This window comes from Sorex fumeus, unplaced genomic scaffold (assembly GCF_029834395.1).
Source record: "Sorex fumeus unplaced genomic scaffold, SorFum_2.1 ptg000058l, whole genome shotgun sequence".
NCBI classification, from domain to species: domain Eukaryota; kingdom Metazoa; phylum Chordata; class Mammalia; order Eulipotyphla; family Soricidae; genus Sorex; species Sorex fumeus.
In genome coordinates this window covers 11,263,714-11,284,032 of record NW_026606115.1, presented here as the reverse complement: position 1 = coordinate 11,284,032, position 20,319 = coordinate 11,263,714, and the positions used below count along the sequence as shown (strand labels likewise).

At 39.0% G+C, this 20,319-nt stretch overlaps 1 protein-coding gene across 2 annotated transcripts in view; it reads right to left on the bottom strand.

Moving 5' to 3' along the window:
- Positions 1–6,386: 6,386 nt before the first annotated feature.
- Positions 6,387–20,319, bottom strand: part of AMOT (angiomotin) — a 54,227-nt gene continuing 40,294 nt past the window's right edge. For both annotated transcript variants that reach the window (XM_056125668.1, XM_056125669.1), the window contains 6 exons: positions 18,903–19,052; positions 17,678–17,868; positions 11,581–11,703; positions 10,511–10,743; positions 8,056–8,757; positions 6,387–7,579 (listed from right to left, as the gene is read on the bottom strand). In XM_056125668.1, coding sequence (XP_055981643.1) covers positions 7,482–7,579; positions 8,056–8,757; positions 10,511–10,743; positions 11,581–11,703; positions 17,678–17,868; positions 18,903–19,052 — 1,497 coding nt within the window. In that variant the 3' untranslated portion in view covers positions 6,387–7,481. The remainder of the gene's footprint in view (positions 7,580–8,055; positions 8,758–10,510; positions 10,744–11,580; positions 11,704–17,677; positions 17,869–18,902; positions 19,053–20,319) is intronic.

Genomic DNA, 20,319 nt, shown 5'->3' with positions numbered 1-20,319 from the left:
CATAATAATAATTTTAACAAAATATAGTCTAAGGCACAGTGGTTATTTTAAATCCACCAACAACCAAACTTTGGGTCACCAGTTTTATCTCTTGTGATTCCATTATATCACTAAATAAACATTTTGAAAGATTCCAAAGAAAGAAATAACACCATATAAATTTTATTAGTTTAGCAAAATATATTTTATCATTTAAATATTATATATTTTTTCTGAATATATAATGAAGTTGAGTACAGCAAGAGTCAACATGGAAGATCATTCCATAGATTACTGAAATAATCCAGGTGAAATATCATCTAAACTTAAAATATATCACTGGCAATAAGAATTGTAAAATAGTGAATAGATTTTTATTTTGATGGAAACAGTGATGGATTGTATATCAGCTTTGAGGGAAGGAGGCTGTGAAGAAGGACTCTGGTTTATGTTTTGTTATGTAAGGTTGAAGCTTTAAGGTGTATGAATGATTTGAGAGTTTGGAAGATTAAAGGTCAGGGCTAAAGGCTAGGAGCACAGGAGGTCATCAAGGGACTTGAGGTCTTTCAGAAGTCAAAGCAGAGATAGTCAAGAATACAACTTAAAAGATGGAAGAGGCTGGAGAGATAGTTCAACAGGTAGGGTACTTGTCTTATATGCTTCCTTACAAGGGGCTCAATCACCGGTACTATATATATATGGTCCCCTGAACACTATCAGAAGTGATCCCTGAGTGCAGCTCAGAGCCAGGAGTAAAACCTCAGCAATGCCCAAAAATAAAACAACACACACAAAAAGAGATGTGAGACTATGAGCAGAGAATTTCAGCAACAGTCTTGAAGTAGAGTGGAGATGGAGATTGATGGAGTCAAGAATATTGTGCAACTTGCTAATTGGTCAGAATGCTGATTAGGTAACTATGGGTCTCAAGAGAACAGCTGGTCCAGGATACTAAAGCTGAGCCCATTTTGGATAGTAAATAAACTAATAGAAATAAGATAAACAATAAATAACCTAATAACATTAAAAGCATACATTGAGGATCCTTTGAAATATATCCTTTCTGGGGGCTGGAGCAATAGAACAGCGAGGTAGGGCATTTACCTTGCACGCGGCTGACAGGGGTTTGATTCCCAGCATCCCATATGGTCCCCCGACCACCACCAGGAATCATTCCTGAGTTCATGAGCCAGGAGTAACCACTGTGCACCGCCGGTGGTGACCCAAAAACAAACAAAAAATAAAATATATCTTTTCATTAGATAATGTATTGTGCGACAATGAAACCAACCATTTTGAAATCATACCTTTCTAATTTAAGGCAGAAAGCATGGTACCAAAGGAGCTTTTTAAGTAGCAAAGTACAAATATGCCATGCAATCATTTTCTTATTTAGTGGATGGGTTATGTATTTTAGTTCCAGGCATAGAGATTTTGCACTTTCCATCATTAAAATTTTTGTTTTAGGGACTGGAGCAATAGCACAACGGGTTGGGCATTTGCCTTGCACGCGGCCAACTTGGGTACAATTCCCAGCATCCCATATGCTACCCCGAGCACCTCCAGGTGTCATTCCTGAGTGAATGAGCCAGGAGTAACCCCTGTGCATCACCAGGTGTGGCCCAATAAGCAAAAAAAAGTTTTTAAAAAATCATCTGTACAGCCAGGTTGATGATTCAAAATTCAGGAGTGCATGCTTTACATGTGTAGTCCCAGGTTTGATCCTTGGCACTACCTGGTCCCCAGAGAATAATTTATATAATTTTATTTATATATGTGTATATAATGTACATGTATATATACATAGTATATAAACACATGTATAATATATATATGTGTGTGTACATATATGTATATATATATATATGGAATGTGCTTCTATGGGTGGGAGTGATAAATCACTTCATCTCTGCAGATTCATGTCATTATTTTGATGGTCATTTTATATTTTCACGTTGTGAAGCTCTTGAATAATCCTCCATCAAGTCCACAGTGATAATATATTCATTTCCATGTTACTTGCAAATCTATTTGAAACCTTCCTATGGTATTTATTCTTTTAATTTGGGGGCCAATAATCTCTATTTCCTGATTTAGACATCTTCCACTAACATTAAGAGGGTGTTAAAATTCACAACAATTCTCTATGACTTTTGATATTGATTGCAGGTATTAAGTGAGATTGTCTTAGCACAGTACTATTCCTTCTATACAGTAGCTGCTCCTATCCTTATGTTCTTCCCAAGCATCTTTCACATTTAGTCCCACCACCATTATCTGTAAACCTCCAAATCCTCCTTTGCACAGATACTTTGATCAAATTTTTTCCATTTCATACTTCACAGGGAATTATAAACATATCTATGTGTGTGGTTCTCCCTTATGATGGATTATTTTAATGGGGTGAGGGGTTAAATATGGGGAACCTTTTTTAATGAAGCAAAGTAAGTTTTATTTAAAGAAATTTTGAGAAATGTGAGAAAGATATGTATTTAAGAGAGAACATGGTCTTCTTCAGAGATTAAATTGTCTATTTAATAAGGGGATATATTAAGTAGTTACCTAAAAAGCACATGTTCCTGAAATCAGTGGTAGAGGCAAGAGATAAAGTGAAAAACCATGGGTTCCAATATAAATATCATGGGCAAGATCAGTTTGTGCAACTTAGATATGAATATTTATAATGTTCTATGCTCTCTTGGTGGTGGGGAAAACATATTCCTTCCTGAAAACAAAATTTGTGTCACTCAAGGATCTGTTCTCAGATACAAGTGCAAGTGAAAGTTTTTCTAAGACCAAATTACTCATGCGTCTTCTCTTCATTATATACTTTGCTTCAATTTAAGTTTGAAGTGTAGAAGGTAGGAACCAGCGTGAATTTTCTTCTGTAATTCCAACTAGTATAGATTATACAGATTGTTTATCATGCTATGAGATGAAATACCACTTTTAGGTCACTGAATAATGTATAACACTGTCTAATATTTAAAAATGTTCCTACAATTTTATCTCAATCACTTGTGAAAGAACTCATTTTTTTCTCCCCATAAATGACTGTTTATTAAGAATGGGGAAAACTATAGTTCTGAGTGTTTCACAAAATCTACAAGAAAGTCTGGTTAGCTTAAGACCATCTCTGATGTCCTGAAAAAGAGGGGTTGGCTTTCACAGTTTTCAAAGTATCATAAATAAGGAGAGAATGTAGCCCAACCTATTTCAAAAAACGAAATATAGAATTCAATAAATTCTATGCACTCTCTTCATTCATTTTTCCACTCCCATCTTGCCATTTTCACCATGAAAGTGTCCTTTCAAAACCCAGATTGGGAATAAGTAGTAAACCAAAGGGCCAGGGATGACAGTGTAAAGGTAACTTTAGCATTCTGGGTGAAAAAAACCCAATTTGTGTGTAGCTTTTACTTGCTTGCAATAACAAACTCCCTCAAGCAACACTGATTAATTGGCATAAGAAGAAGGGTACAAAGGGAACATCAAAGGACATTACAAAATGCTGACCAAAAGGCGAATTATCTGCTTTGGGTGGCCATCATTTCATCTCTCAGAACCAGGAGATTAAAAAACAATGCAAAGCCTTTAATATAGGCTGCCTGAACATAAAGGGACAAATTAGAAAACATGGTCTGTATTGTTGTCTTAATACTTTATAATGACATTACATACTTAAGGCAAATGCAAATCCTCCTGCAGAATGACCTTAGGAGGCAATTTAATTGCATGCAGAATTGAAAGTAATCACTCCCGTAGCACAAATAAAACCTGTTGGATAAACACTGAAGCATTTCCACACAGGACTACATTTTAAAATAGCTAACTTTATTATCAGTGAAAAGATAGGCACAAAGTGGATTCAAACCTGCTTAACTTTATTCAAACTAGCTAAATTGATTACAGAATGGGTTCTCAAATTGCTATGGAGTCACATACATTTTAAACCAAAGACAATTCTTTTCTGGCCATCTGTCAACCCCAACTATCCATTTTACAAACACATGCAATTAATCACAAGAGAGGCCAGAGGGAGGTATGATGGCTCTGTGTAACCCATCGTTGCTACCGGAAAAAAATAAACAAACTCCCAACACTTGTCCTACTGATGATGGATGGCACTTGGAAGACACATTTCCAAGGATCACGGCAGGTTGAAAATGGTGGCCATTAGCCCATAGCTGATGCCTTCTTATGAAAACATGTTCAGTAAGAATACACATATTTTAAGTAACACATTCCATATGTGAATGAGCAACTGAGATAACAGGAGATTGTACAGCTAACAAACATGAAAATATAATTTATGAAACATCTGAATACATGTTAAACTTCCACGTTATGTGTTTAAAGTTTCTTTATAAAGAGTAGTCCACACAGTTTATTTTCCTATTATTGTACCCATCCAACAATGTAACAAGAAAAAGAGAATGCGACAGGTTTCTGCGCTTGTTTCCTATGACTTATGATGGCAGGTATTTCAGGTTCTTCCTATTCTGTTATTCTGAAACTCAGAGCAGCATTGAAAATAAATCCTTCATTAATACAATCAAGATAAGAAAGTCTAGACAAATGCTGAAGTTACAATTATTTTATGAAAATTCATTAAGATACATTTTGTATCAATAGTCACTCGGGAAGGACTGTTCTAAAATGAATTTTTTCTACACAGGGGACTTTGGAGGTACAAGTGACTGAGAAGGTCAACAACGACCACCAGGCAATACAAATTAAGACAAGGTCACCCTCCTGTCCTGAGGTGCCAATGCATAGATAGGTGGGAATCAAGAAAAATCCCCCAAATTACATTCTCACACTGGTGAAAGGGTGATTCATCTTGAGTTTTCTCCCATAAACCTGAAATTTTAAAAGGACCCCTATCAGTGATAATTTTTTCAAAGGCTGAATCTGTCTTCTTTTTAAAGATCATACATTGACAAGGGCTTCCTGCAACTATGAGATGTATATTAGCTTTGAAAATTACCTGGGATTAAAACTGACTTTGGTGTGAGGGGAGGAGAGATGTTGTGGAAAATTCAAAACAATTACTTAGCCAAGAATATCCCCTTTCTTCAAAGTACATGAATCTAAAGATGGCTACTGCACAGTGTGGAATGTATTATGATGTCATCTTAAATTAACACCGTGGCTCCCAGAGAGAGCAAAAACTCTAGTAATGTGATATGATCAGGAAAGGAGTAAATAAAAGGTTTATTTTTATTTTTGTGTTATTCATTTGGATCAAATATAGCTCTTCTGAAGTCTCTAAGTGATTGCTTCTATTATCTGGGCTTTTTTCCTTACATAGGAATTAGTATTGAAACAACTGCTTTTTTCCTTTATATTTGAGATTCACTTAATAACTTAGGAGTAATGTGCAGCATGATCACCTAATTACTTAAACCGTTGTGACAAGCTAAAAATCACATCATCCTCCATCTTGTTTACATATATGCGCGCACGCACGCGCACATGCACCCCCCCTCACACACACACATACACACACCTACATTGAAAAGTAGTTAGGAACAACACAAAAATACTGTTGACTATGCCATTCCTCTATTTACAGAGGAACCCTGTAAAATGATCCATGGCAGTCAATCCCATTAAAAGAAGTGAGGCAGATTTCTTGCAGGGAGACCTTTGTTATGACTTAATGTTGAAATAAGGATCAGGAAGGCAAAACCTTGCAAAAGGCACTGCAGGAAGGACAAGATAGGAATTCCTATCCTGGAATAAACCACTTAGTCACCAACATTTTACAAAGTACATTAATTACCCAGACTGTGAAGATGACTTTTCTTAAAATATGGATTTTTTATATATATAAGGGTTTCCCCAAATAAGCATGGAGATTGGCAGAATGAACAACTGTGTTCTATGACTTTGAGAATGTCAGTGATTATTTCCAGGTGTCAGATTCCTCATCATGAAAGTGAGGGACATAGAATACAAGTGACTTCGAAGGGTTATATATTGCTACGATTCCTTCTAGTACTATGCTTAATGACATAACATATCAGCCTATTCTATTAATCTGATTTCTAACTAGCACACCCCCAATTCTCTACTCCCTACTTCTATCTAATACTCCCAACACCTCCCACCCTCCCAATACCCATGAAAACTGATCTTAATAACATTGTCTAGAATTGTCACCTGACTGAAGGGCAGACAGGTAACACAGAGCAGGGACCTATGTCAATAGGCAGCTGTTCTTTGTCTCTAGAGGCTGTCCTCTGGCCAAACCTGGAGCCATAGCCTCCTTGGTCCCTGCCCATGTGTGCATTTCTTGCTGCTTTCCAACAACATTGCAACATGCACTCACTGAGTGTGAGAAGATGTAGCTAAGGATCCTGCTGCAGCCCACCTCTCCACTGACTACAGCATTTTGGGCTTCTGATGCTATTTATTCCCTCGGAGGTGAACAATCAAAGATGCCACTTGAGATGTATGATAACAATATGGGAAAACAAACTGAGTTATTTCCGAGTAGTCACCAGAAATTTGAAGCACTCTACCTGAAAACAAAAATGCCACCTCATTCGGTAAATGACTGGCATTTTGAGACTGGTGACACAGTCAGTAAAATTTGTGCAGAAGAAACACAAAGCAGATCGGTCTTAGGAAAGGCAAGCACACTGTGTAACTGGCTATACACCAACCACAAAAGTCTGCACACAGCACCTCATGCTACAATCCATCAGGCTTCTGATGGCCTAATTCCTTAAGAGAGGAAGCTGTACATCACTCAGCTAATTTACTTTCCTAGCATCTGAGAATAATATATTAATCATCCAAAGGCATAAATTTCTCCCAAGAATATATATGAATGCTTGAACCTCCAGGAGGGAACCAAAAGAATTCACTTCCAAAGCACCACTGAAATGAAGAAATATATAATTCTCTGGCACAGGACAATGGGAAATTGAGAGGGAAAATTAACTCCAGTATGCTTCCATATCCCAATATACACACTACCTTTTCTCTAGCTTACATAGCTCCCCAAACGATTCTCTTTCATGAGCCTAAGGAGAGAGTTCTCTCTGGATGTTGTGTAAGTGGTAACTATACAAAACAGCACATGCACAAATTCTTTCCACCTTCCCACTCTGCACTACATGTTACAAACTGTCTTCCAAACATACTGTGCTCTTCGATGAAAAAAATGACCCAAAACATGAAAATGCTAATCAAATTGAAAGCACTTCAAATACATCGGTGTATACCAAGATATTAACAGTTCGAGTCTTTATATAAATCCCAACAATGAACTTTTGAGCACGTTCTGGTTAACCTGTCTTTAGACGTACTCTCTGAGGATACCAGAAGAGACTGGAGTTTGTACGGCATTATTTAAGTATGATACTGTTTCAACAAGTCCCTTTGAAACATCCCCCAACTCTTGTCCTCACCCTCAAAATAAGAAAAGCAACAAGGAAACATGATTAAAAGCATTCTTGCTTATAAACCACAGCTGTTGACTCGGACCCTCAGATGAGATATTCCACCATTTCTGCGTCAGGTTCTTGTCCCAGGATCTGAATGGGAGCTTTTCTTTCCAGGGTACTGGAGTGGAAAACAGGGCCATCTAAACAGGAAGAAGGGTTAAAATGTTTCAGGGTAAGGTCAAAACTCAGATTTCTAGAGACCCAGATACCACCACCATCCCGTGTAGCCGCCACAGTAAAGTAAAACTTGTCTGCATGCCACCTTGCCCACCTGATCATTTTCCTTTACTCATTCCCATTCCTATTCCAGTATCACTTACACTAGAAATCAATTATACATTCCATCCTTTTCTCCTCTTAACAGGAAAAACTCCCACCAAATGGTCAACTGTGCCTCAACAGTAGGTGCCCAGAAAGTTTGTAAGTCTGTAACTGTACCTCACGGTGATTCATTAAAAATAAACAAATAAATAAATATAAAAAAATAAAAAATCCAAAAAGACATACAACCCACCTGAACCATAAAAGTCAATAATAAAGATCACACATACCGAAAAAAAAAGTAGGTGCCCATAAACCTGTCATTGAGGGAAACACGATGAGGAATAACTATTACCTATTTTGTCTGAATTGCAGGCCAAACTTGGAATAGACAGACGACATGGTCCAGATCCAATTGCTGGACTTGCAGGAGCCTCAGCCTGAGCCAAAGTTGGAGTTGGAGCTGGAGCTGGAGTTGCAGTCGAAGTCGGAGCTGGAGTTGGTGCCTGAGTCGGCGCCGGAGCAGAAGCTTGAGGCGTCGCTGGAGCCGGAACCGGAGTTGAAGCCGGAGCTGGAACTGGAGCCGGAGCAGCTGGAGCAACCTGAACAGCAGCAGCAGCAGCGATAGCAGCAGCAGCAGGAGCAGGAGCTACAGCAGCAGCAACAGCAGAGACAGCGCTTGGAATCTGAGCAGCAGAAGCTGGAGCCACGGCAGCAGCAAAAGCAGTAGCGGCAGCAGTTGCTGGCGATGGGGTGGCAATGGTGGCAGCGGCAGCTGGCGCAGCAGCAGCAACTGGAGCAGCAGCTACCATGGTGGTGGTGTTGCTGGCAGTGGCAGCAGTGATGGTGGCAGCAGTGGCAGCAGAGGCAACTGGAGCAGGAACAGAGATTGGAGCAACAGTTGGGGCTTTGCTGGATTCCGTTCCCCTTTCTGTTTGAGTGCTGCAGTCTCGGCTGCCTGTCTTAGAGTGAGCTGAGAGCAGGGGAGTAGAAGGCAGCACAGGTGAGGGTACAGAAGGAGCAGACTCAGTACGGTAGTCTCCACCCAGGAGAATACCTACAAAGGAAAGATGGAAAGAATTTGTAACTCTAGGTTAGGCAAATAGCACTGTAGTAGCACTGTCCTCCCGTTGTTGCCTGAGTGGGCACCAGTAACAAACATCTCTATTGTGAGACTTGTTATTATTGTTTTTGGCATATCGAATAGGCCTCGGGGAGCTTGTCAGGCTCTGCCGTGCGGACAGAATGCTCTCGGTAGCTTGCCAGGCTCTCCGAGAGGGACGGAGGAATCAAACTCGGGTTGGCCATGTGCAAGGCAAACGCTCTACCTGCTGTACTAGAGATCTGATTATCTGTTCTACCTTGCAAGATGTTCAGGAAAAATTTAAACAAAGTCATTGGAGTCTTTACTTTGGCAAAGGATTATATGCTCAGGCACCTTCCTGTCATGGCAAAAGATTTCTTGTGGCTCCCCTCTACTTCTTATTCTCCAACCTCCAGAACATGTATTAAAACCTCTTTAAGGGGGAACCAGAAGGTAGTGTCACAGTTAGGGCGCATGCCTAGTACTGGGTTAGATTCCTGGCATCATATGTTTCCCGCATTGTTAGGTGCAGCCCTGGAGGCTTCCAGCACCTCAGAGGTATTGTGAGTATCCCCTGCACTATCAGGGTCTAAGTATCACAATATCCTCAAGGGGATTGCATAGAAGACTGAGAATCACCATGGGGGCCCCAGACTACCTAGCACTGCCTGGGAAGTTAAAAAAGGGAAAAAAACTCTAAGTGAAGTGTGCTGGTATTGGTTCTGGTTTCTTTTTCCAATGCTAATTGCATTATTGCATGTTGTCAGAATGCTCCTATTCTGTTACACTTATAACTAACATCATCCATTATCTGACAGCTAGAAGGAATGGGATAAAACAGTCTTTGGAGACAGTTGATAATAACTGTATGATCTAAGGTTTTAATAATGATGACAGTCCACAATATACATTCTCTACCCAAAATATACACCCATGTGTCAGAGGACAAAGAAAGGTAGCATAACAATTAGGTAAAAAATAAAAATACACATAGAGGCTGGAGCAAATAGAACAGCAGGTAAGGTGCTTCTCTTGCAAGCAGCCGACCTGGGTTTGATTCCTGGCATCCCATATGGTCCCCAAAACTCACCAAGAACAATTCCTGAGTCCAGAGCTAGGAGTAATCCCTGGGCATAATTGAAGGGTGTGTCCCCAAAACAAAACAAGCAAACAAACAAAACGATAGCGCTTGCCTCCTCCGACTCTAAAAAACTTGTATATCCATAATATTGCTGGGATTTTTATTAAAGGGGAAGGAATGAAAAGAAAAAACATGTATCTCCTGTTCTCATCTCAGAACACTCGGCACCAAAACCTGACATCCACCTCCATTTTGCTTAAGTACAACTCTGAGTTCTCCTATTATATAGAAAGAAACACCAGAGGGTTTCTGAAGTTTTGAATGACATGAAGACAACACTGGTTTTTAACAAAGGCAAAAGTGTCCCACTGGGCAAAGGCCAGATCTGACAATTTCTAAAAGGAAAATGAAATAATCTCCTTTCCACCCAAGAAGAATTCAGGATGCTTATCTTCTAAAGCCAGGACTTCAACCAACTTTCTGTCAGAAACATATAATTTTTCTAGAATCAGAACATATATGCTTCTAGAAAGGATATACAAATCCTTTCTAGAACCAGAAACATCACTTCTTTACATTGCTCCATGAGCAAACACCTATAATAACAGAGCTCACTTAATATTCTTTAATTATCTAATGTATTACCTAGGCTTCCTTTCCAGCTCTTGTCATCCCGCTTCTCTTCCATGATTGGGGTGCCAGTCAAGGTGGAAGAGTGGGAGAGCAACCCTGATCCAGCATTAGAGATGGACATCAGAGACTTTGCTGGACGCATAGATGATAGCTGTTCTGTCTTACTTGGCTCCTTCCGAGAACGCTGTTGGAGTACTTTGATCATGGCATCCTTTTCAATAATCTGGGCATGAAGGGTTTTAATCCTAGGAGTAAAGACAAAGAACATATAAAGATGATATTCTGGTCTTAATGTATTTAAGCTTCTATTATCTTTTCAACCAAGAGGTCTAACTTTTTCTCAGTTGCAAGACAAGAAACAGAACAATGTTTAGTGCTGTTCTGCATACCCAAATAGACACAGCAGAGTGTCCAGGAGTTGTTTAAACCTTACAAGATGAAGCAAAGTACCGGTGAAGAAAAGGCTGATATACATGAAATGCTGAACCAATATAGTTGGTGCTATTATGAAACACAGTCAATGGAAATAACGCTTTCACTGAAACGAGGTCGCCTATAATGGATCACAATTTTCAAGTAACAAGTAAATATATTTAAGAGACATCATGTGTCCATAAGATAAATCAGGTGTCCTACCTCTCAATTTGAGTGAATGTTATTTCACAGAGCACTCTGCTGTATCACAGAGTTGAGGTGCAGTGCTAGAAAGAGTACTCTAGAGTGCAAATGCCAACAATTCCGTTCCGACAGAATGTAAATGGAAAACAATTACCAATATCAACAGGGAAAGTAATTCTATTTAAAATTCTAGTTAATAAGGTTAATAAGTTTAATAAGTTAATTGATAATTATAATAATATATATTATAGATAGTAATATATATAATAATAAGTTAGTTAATAAGGTTAATAAGGCATCCTCAGTTATGGACCTGAACAGACTGGTAAGAATGGAGGGGTGCAGGGAATTTATATTATCAAGTTTCGCTGGTCATGAGTAAGGATGCTTGCCCTTCCCTACAAACCTATATGGTATCTTATACCCATCGATCAGATTCAACAGGGTCCTGATCAACATTTTACCTTCCCTCCATGTCAAGGCAACGCTTATTAGCCATCAAGATTTCTTCCTCTTCCTTCTGGATACGAGCTTCCAGGGCTGTGTCATAGCTGGTATTAGGAGAGTGGTTGATGATTGTTGTGTCCCTGAAAAAGGCAGAAATTTCAGTGAATCCTACTGTCTCCCTTAGCCAAGGCTATTGCTGGAAATCCCTAAACTGAAATCAAGTTCATCAGCAATTGTTGATTTCTGGGTGACTTCTGATAAAAGCTTTCAAAATGCAGAGACCCATGTTTAGGTGCTAGAAGTTATGAACCTGAACATAGCTGCAAAAGTCAGTTAGGAGTTCTATGAGATATATGCAGGCTTGCCTTAAGAGCAAAACAGATCTCCATCCAAAATCTTCTGGCAGAAAATGCCTTCAAGGGGGCTGTAGCAATAGTACAGCGGGGAGACTGTTTGCCTTCCACACAGCTGATCCGGATTCAATTCCCAGCATCCCATATGTTCCCCCGAGCAATGCCAGGAGTAATTCCTGAATACAGAGCCAGGAGTAACCCCTGAGCATCATTGGGTGTGACCCAAAAAGCAAAAAAAAAAAAAAAAAAGAAAGAAAGAAAACATCTTCAAGTTTTAGATCATGGTCAGGCTACATGAAGATATACATATGCATATTTTATATTATTTATGCATATTTTATATTATTTATGTTACACAAAACATCTTTCCAAGTTATTCCCATGATATTAATAAAATAATAAAGGCTAGAGAGTCAGGGAAAGTACAAAATAGTGACACTACATATTAATATTATGAACTATATCTGAGTATTACAAACATACTATAGAATATCAACAGGTTACATGGTCAGGTAGAACTGTGAATGAGCGAGAAGCAAGGCTTTTAGTCAGTGCCAATTGATTCCTATCTAGCGTTCACCTGAAACTCTGAATCATATCCATGAGTCTACTACCAATGAAGTGACTCTTGTCTTGCCAGAGTCCCGATCACATTAGGGACCATCGTGTGCCAGCTAAAAGTGTCTTAGGCCATTAATTTAAAGACTAAGTAATAAGGACAGAAGGAGGAGGCAAGGAAGGGTAGGGGAAAGTGAAGGAAGAGGAGTGGATCTAGATTATGAGCAAAACTGCTGTCTCAATAGCACAAATTGAAGAAATATAGGAATCCTGTATCCTGATAATGCATAAGGCTATGCTTCCTTCATTTACTTCATTTCAAAACTTGCAGAGGAAAGAGGAAGATAATAAAGGAAACTAGATTCTATTTGTGCAATTTGATAGAGGAAAAAGAGGGGACTAGAGAGAATACTGATGTTATTATACTGGTTTTAAAGGAAATCAGACAATAGACCTAGAAAACAATGAACCAACAACTACTTCATTATACATAAAATGAGAATGAAGATCTCTGGGAGAACTCCAGGCATATTTTTTTGATAGCAGCTAGCTAATTATTTTAGCATGAGGCTGTGACCAGTGAAGATGAGGGTTAAAAAGACAGGGGAATGAGTTTCACAAAATGTTTGCACCTTGTATGCAAAACTGAACAATTTGAACAGTATTAATTGGAAAGAGTAAAGAGAAACAACTATAATGGCTCTCAATTTGTTGAAATCAAAATATTTCTGCATTTCAGGGCTGGAGTGGTAGTAGAGCGGGTAGGGCATTTGCCTTGCACACGGACAAACCCAGGTTTGATTCCCAGCATCCCATATGGTCCCCCGAGCACCACCAGGAGTAATTCCTGAGTGCAAAGCCAAGAGTAACCCCTGTGCATCACAGGGTGTGACCCAAAAAATCAAAATAAAAGAACAAAGAAAATATTTCTGCATTTCTAAATTCTATACTTGCTTATAATTTTACTGGCAATGGCCCAAAGACTCCCAACGAGCCCCAGTGGAAGTAGTATTGTATAGTGTGAGGACCTAACTTCTAACTAAAGATCACATGAGGGTCAAGTTCCATCTTTTCCAAATTCTCTGCCACTAGCAGATTGCTCCTCATACAGAGAAAAATGGAAATAGTAATTTTACCTTTGCCTCATGGGTTTTGGAGGGAGGAGGACAAAATTAATTCTATAGGCACAGTGGTGGTGGGAAATGGGCTCTGGTGGAGGGATGGGTATTTGATCATTGTATAATTGAGACCCAAGCACAAAATTTGTAAGTCTACAACTGTACCTCATGGTGTCTCACTAATAAAAATTAAAAAAAAGAAATACTCAACAAAGTTCTGATTTCAAGGGGGAAAATAGGGAGAAAAATAATAACATGTAAGAGAGTGTTTAAAGAATTTCAGCTCCTGATATAACCCTGGAAGAAATTCCTACAGTGCAGAGTTCCAATGTTATGAATGAGCTTCAGACCCAGGCGAGTCTAAAAGGTGCATAATGTCTATGGACACTGGGGAACTGAGCATAAAGTTTGTCACTGGGGGATGGGAGGGAGAGCCAATGCTGGCTTCCTGCCACTTTCTTTGCATAAAAGATCATTTGGGGACTCAGAGCCTTGCCAGCTAATTGATATGGACACTGAGCTAGCTCCTCAGGAATAGAGTCTGAAAATGTGGGGCACTTAGTGAATCCCTATAGAGATGCCAGTGATCCTCCTTCTAGTACACTGTGGCTACTAAGCCAATAACTTCAACAAAAGCAAAAAATAAGTGTTTGAGGGAACAACTTGATCGTCTGTCTTCTAATACTCTGAAACTAATTTTACTTTCATCAGGAGAGTTGCTGGGGCTCCAAACAAAACCTGCAGTCCCCAAACTCTGTATCTTTGAAATTGAGTTTTCTAACTCAAATTCTGAAAGTACATATTCCGTTAGTTATTCTTCTAGTAATCTATCCTTTCTCTGATGAAGCTATCTCTGTATCACATCACTTACATGATTTTCTAGAATGTCACTCATGATCTCCCAATTGAAACAGTTAGTGTACTTTTAACTTCAAGAATATATTTTCCTATCAGTAGCATCCTGTTCTTTATTGAATATGTGAACTCAACCTTGACAGCAGCATGTTTAAAGTTGCCATAAGTTGCTAGAAAGTACACTTACATGAGTAAAACCAGTCCTTAGCTATAGAAAATGCACAGATAAATAAAAAAGTAAATAATTAACTACTGCAGAAGTTAAAAGGTTGAACTTTATTCCAATAGGCTCTAAAAACTGTTAAGAGTTCTTCAAGAGTGAAATTACGCAGGCCAGATAATTTCATCATAGGTCACAATCTGGTGTCTCATTGTCCTTCTCTCCAGGAAAGGTAGCATAACACGACACACACCATAGCCATGCCGTCTGACCCCACGCCAGGCTGTTCATTCGGACAGCCCGGAGGGGGGTGGGTGAGACACCTCTCCACCCCTAGGGACCCAGAACCAGCAGCTGAAAACCTCCAGAACTCAATGGCTGCCCGGCTCACGGCTACTCTCCACACGCTCAGACTGAGCCTCACCCACAGTGAAGGTATTCCTGGACCTGTGACCATGAGACAACTGATACCTCACACCACCAAAAGTACAGCACCACATTTGATGGGGTTTAAAGTAGGAGGCAAGCAGTCTTAGAGGGAAATATTTTTTTACATACACACACATATGTATGTATGTATATAAGCACACAAGGCTCAACCTTTAACAAGATATTAGTGATCTCTTCTAGAAGGGCTTAATGGCCCCTGGGTGAAACAAAACAATCTTCACACTGTTTCCTCTAAGGAAACATTTTTGGAGCATTTTCAGCATTTTTTATAACAAACAAAATAAATTATTTTGGTTCTGCTTTGGGGCAGGGGTTGGGGTTCAGAATGGAAAAATCTGAAATATGGTGGTGGGAAGGTCTAATGGTGGTGGGATTGGTGTTCAAATATTAAATGTAACCAAAAATTGTGAACTATTTTATAAAGAGAAAGAAAGAAAGAAAGAAAGAAAGAAAGAAAGAAAGAAAGAAAGAAAGAAAGAAGAAAGAAAGAAAGAAATCATGCAAACTGTGTTTTAGGAAGATAGCATTATCTCTTGCTAAAGGTGGTAAAGGAATTAGATGAACAATACACTGGAATCAGCCAGGCTCAATTAGAGGTTATTATAATAATCCCAGCAAGAGTTAATGAAAACACAAGCCAGTGAAGTGGCAAGGAAAATGGAAATAGGATATAGGAGACAGAACTGTTAAAACTTGAGAAACAATGTAAGTATGAATGTCACGGAGAGGGGAAAAAATAAATGAAAACTTGGTTGTGTCTAACTCATATGGCAAGAAAACATGGCATACCATTCATATTTTGTGGTAAGAAATTGAGAAAACATTTTTGAAGAAACTTTATAATGAGTTATGTTTTAGATTATATTTGCAGTTAAAGATCCTTATTAATAGTCATGGTATTTTCTAATGAGTTGTTGAAAATTCTTTTATGTTAGAGATATCAGTTACTATTTAAAATTGTAATAGAGCACAAGATGATTAAGACATAATGTTAAATGATAAAAGCCTATTATGAAGGAATAATTATGTGTAACAGGTATAAACAGAAAGATTCTATCTTCTGCTGTCCTTTCCTTCATTTCCTTCACCCAAAATAAAAATGAAACATCACACATTCAGGAAAGTAACAGCCTGATTCAGTAAATACAAATTAATAAACTGAATGACTGATCAAGTATGTTAACTTTTTGACCTCCTAGCAAAAAAACCCAAGGTTGGGATATTTCCTTCAGTAAAAAAATGACCCCACATCCCCTTTCCAGTGTTAAAGAGTTTCATGACTAATCTTTGAACAAGTACTAGGTACTGACATTTCCTTTGGAGCTAGCAGTTACACATAATTTAGTTCTAAATCTGCTACAATCTTCTTAACCATCTTTTAGCATGGCTGGGATTTCCATGTCATTTATTATTACACTGACATGTAGTGAGATCACCTTTCTAAAAATAAATAAATAAATAAATAAATAAATAAATAGATACACTTCATTCAAATTCAAGGTGGAGACAATTTCGGTCCATTTAAGACTTATATAGAGAGAGCATATCTGGAGATGGGGCATATTTAAAAAAAACATAAAATTGCATTTTGGAAAACAGTCAATGGCCACCAGCCTGAGTCTTAAGCACTGACCTCCCTCAGATTTGACACAAAAAAGACTCAAGTTAATGTATCCACCATCCCTTCTCCACACAAATTCCAACTCCAAATATTGTAAGAGCATCAAGTCTCTGCCAGCTCACCAAGCTTAGGAAAATGTTAAAAAGCACACTGTCTTTTAAAGTTACTTTCTACACAAAAATCTGTGGGTGCAGCGTGTTATCTTCCAGCTTAAGATACCAAACTCCAAACCAAAACTCTATCTGTATCACTAACAAACTATGCTTTGTATCAATTTGGATTTTTTTTTGCTTCTTTCCACATGACAATTATAAATATAGAAAGAGAAATTGGCTGAGAGCAATGTCTCTCCTTCAATGTCCAATTATTAATGTTTATAATATATAAAAGAAGATAAAAGAAGCAGAAAACGGAAAAGTTCCTCCTACCACTTTCTCTCCCTTACCAAAATGAGTATAATTGCTTACACTCAATGGACTCAGGAACAAAGAAATGTGGCCCACATATCACTTTTTTCTCAAAAGGCAGGGATGGATTTATGTTTAGCATAGCCTTTGATAATTAACTAGATGAGCTAGAGCTATCAATTGGCAGCAACCACAGTAAAATTTTGTTTCTGTGGAATTTCTCTGGAGAGGCTTTCACTCCAGGTTTAAGGCTAAACAGAAAAACCTACATACGTGGGTAAAAAATTCTGTGATTCTGATAAATGAAGTATACAGATGTTCATTTAATTCCCTCTGTAATTGTTCTGGCTTCTGAGGAAAACTTGCCTATGCTTCCAGTGATGTTCATAGCAACTTTGAGTTTCAAATTCCCAGCCCTCCTTCCCCACAACGAAGCAGTCACTGCTTAAATCAGATAAAATAAAACACACTTCAGCATAAACCATGATTGGGGACACTAAAGATAAAACCCCTCACACTGACAATCTATTAATTATGCACATCTGATCTCCATCCCACATCCAAGCAATGACTCTACCAGCGAACTACTTACCGCTGAGCAGCTACAGTTGCAGCAGCATCCAAAGCAAAGTGTCTCATCACATTCTCCTCCAAATACTTCTGCTCCCACTTAGTCATATCAGCTTCTAGGGCTAGGATCCTCTCCTCCTTCTCACGAAGGAGCTCCATCAGGGCAGCGGCGTTGTATTCAGAAACATTTGTGGGCTGAGAGTTGCCCTGGCGCTGTTAAAGGAGAGAGATAACATGAGTCCTCAGGTTAGACAGGCTGATGGGTGCTGAGTCCCATTTGAAGAGTTCCTACCCTCAGAAAGGGTTACTGCCAACTTGTATCAATTTGAATCCTGATTCAGAAGAAACAGGACTTGGGGTTTTTGCTATCTTAGGCATGAATATGAGAAAAGGAGCTTGCTGGATCAAATGGCCCTGCTGCTCAGGGCTTGAAAACCACCATCCCTGCATGCCAGCATGGTCCACAACAAAAATCAGATGAAAAATCTACTACTTGTGGGCTGGAGCAATGGCATAGTGGGTAGGGTGTTTGCCTTGCATGCAGTCAAACCGGGTTCCCAGCATCCATATGGTCCCCCAAGCACCTCCAGGAATAATTCCTAAGTGAAGAGCCAGGAGTAACCCCTGAGCATTGCCGGGTGTGACCCCAAAAGCAAAAAAAAAATCTACTACTTGCTTTCCTTCTAGCCCCAAACTTGTCACATATCCTTAAATCAAACAGCTCTTCTGTGTTTTGGGTTTCTCTCATCCCTCAGATGAAGAAGGGTATGGCAAGATAATTCTAAACTCCATTCATTTCCGATTCTATAAGTCTATGTATAGCATATTCACTTTTTGTACAGTCTATTGTTTATGGAGTTCATATGAAAATCAAGGTACAAGATAGGGGGCTGGAGCTATAGTATTCTCCTTGCACGCAGCTGACCTAAGTTTTCTCCCCAGCATCCCATAGGTCCCTCCAGTACAGCCGGGAGTAATTTCTGAGGGCAGAGCCAGGAGCAAACCCTGATCACTGCAGGGTGTGGTCAAAGGACCAAAAAAGGGGTACAGGACAATAACAGGCATTAAGGACTTTGCTAAAATAGGAGGCTAAGGAAACGTGTTTCAACTTTACTAAGGGGAAGCGCTTTGACATAAGGTCAGGTAAGGAAAGAGATGTAAAGATAAGCAAGAGATCAGTTTTTGCCTCTTGTCAATCATCAACAAAATGATCAAGAACAAGCTCATTTTCTTCCATTTTTCCATACCTGCTGAATTCTGAGGGATTCCAGTTCCCTCTCCAGTCTTGTCCGTAGACGGTGCTCTAGCTGCTCACGTTTTTCACATGCTGTCTGGAGCTGAACAAGGGCCTGCTGCATCTTCTCCACCTTATCTACATACACCTGCTTCTTTTTCAGCTGAAAATCCACATTGGCAAAGTTGCAAGAAGGAAAAAAAAAGATTAACAGACTGTTATGTAGTTTCTATTCCAGTATTGCATTTAGATGGCTTCATGTCTCGTTCCAAAACAGAATGAATGGTGAGAAGGTCCTTCATGCTGCTTTTTGTTATCGTTTAGACACAGTAGGAGGGATAAGAATTTGGGGCCTCAATTTGTAAGTCTACAACTGTACCTCATGGTGTTTCACTAATAAAAATTTTAAAAAGAGAATTTGGGGCCTCATCATCCTGTTTCTCCATCTCTGTTTACCTGAAGTCTGTTTTCAACATCACAGTATTCTTGGATAGCAAATAAATAAAAAACAGGGAGTTCTCTTGGAAGAAAAGTTTAACTTGGTATAAAAAGAAGGCCTACTCCTCTCCAAGTGAGAAGAAAAGAGTTGTCAGTTGCTAAAGGTATAAGCAGACCCGCATTGTAGTTCTGAAGAAAGTGCTCCTGATAATTATTCAACAGAGCCATCACTGCTCTCCTGAAAATTTCCTGCTACTCAAAATTAAAGCTATATGGAATGGTACAAAAAGTGTTCTGTCTACTCACTGACCAGCAATGCTCTGAGAGTTCTTTTATTAAAAGGACAGGTTAAGAAAATGTAGTAAACATGCAAAATGTTTATGCATTATCAACTATAAAGATAAAATCCTGAGTCACAGCTATAGTACAGTTGTTAGGGTGCTTTTCTTGTATGTAGCTGACCCAGGTTCAATCCCTGGCACCAAAAGTGGTCTCCAGGGTACACCCTAGATAATCCCTGAGCACAGAGCCCGGAGTATGCCCTGAAAATGACCAGGTGTAGCCGAAACACCCCCGCCCCAAAGCTGAAATGTCTTTTTCAACAGCATGCATCTATCTAGAGGTTATTATGCTAAGTGAAATAACCTATCTAGAGGTTATCATGCTAAATTGGATGAAGAAAGAGAAATACTGTATGATTTCACTCATAATACAAAGTTATCTTTGTATTAAAATTTACAAAAACAAAACAAAAACCATACTCTTAAACAATAAGGACAAAATGGCAGAATGTTGGCTACCAGATGGGAAGGAAAAGTAGGGTGGGTAAACTGGGAAAAAGGGATCACCTGCATCATGATGTATGAAAACTAAAATTCTGGTAGCGAACATGCTGATTTATAAGTTTGGGCACCTAAAACCTATGATGTTATACACCAGCTACTTCAATTGAAAAAGAAAAAGGACGCGAGTTGTTTGCAATTTCTGTAGAC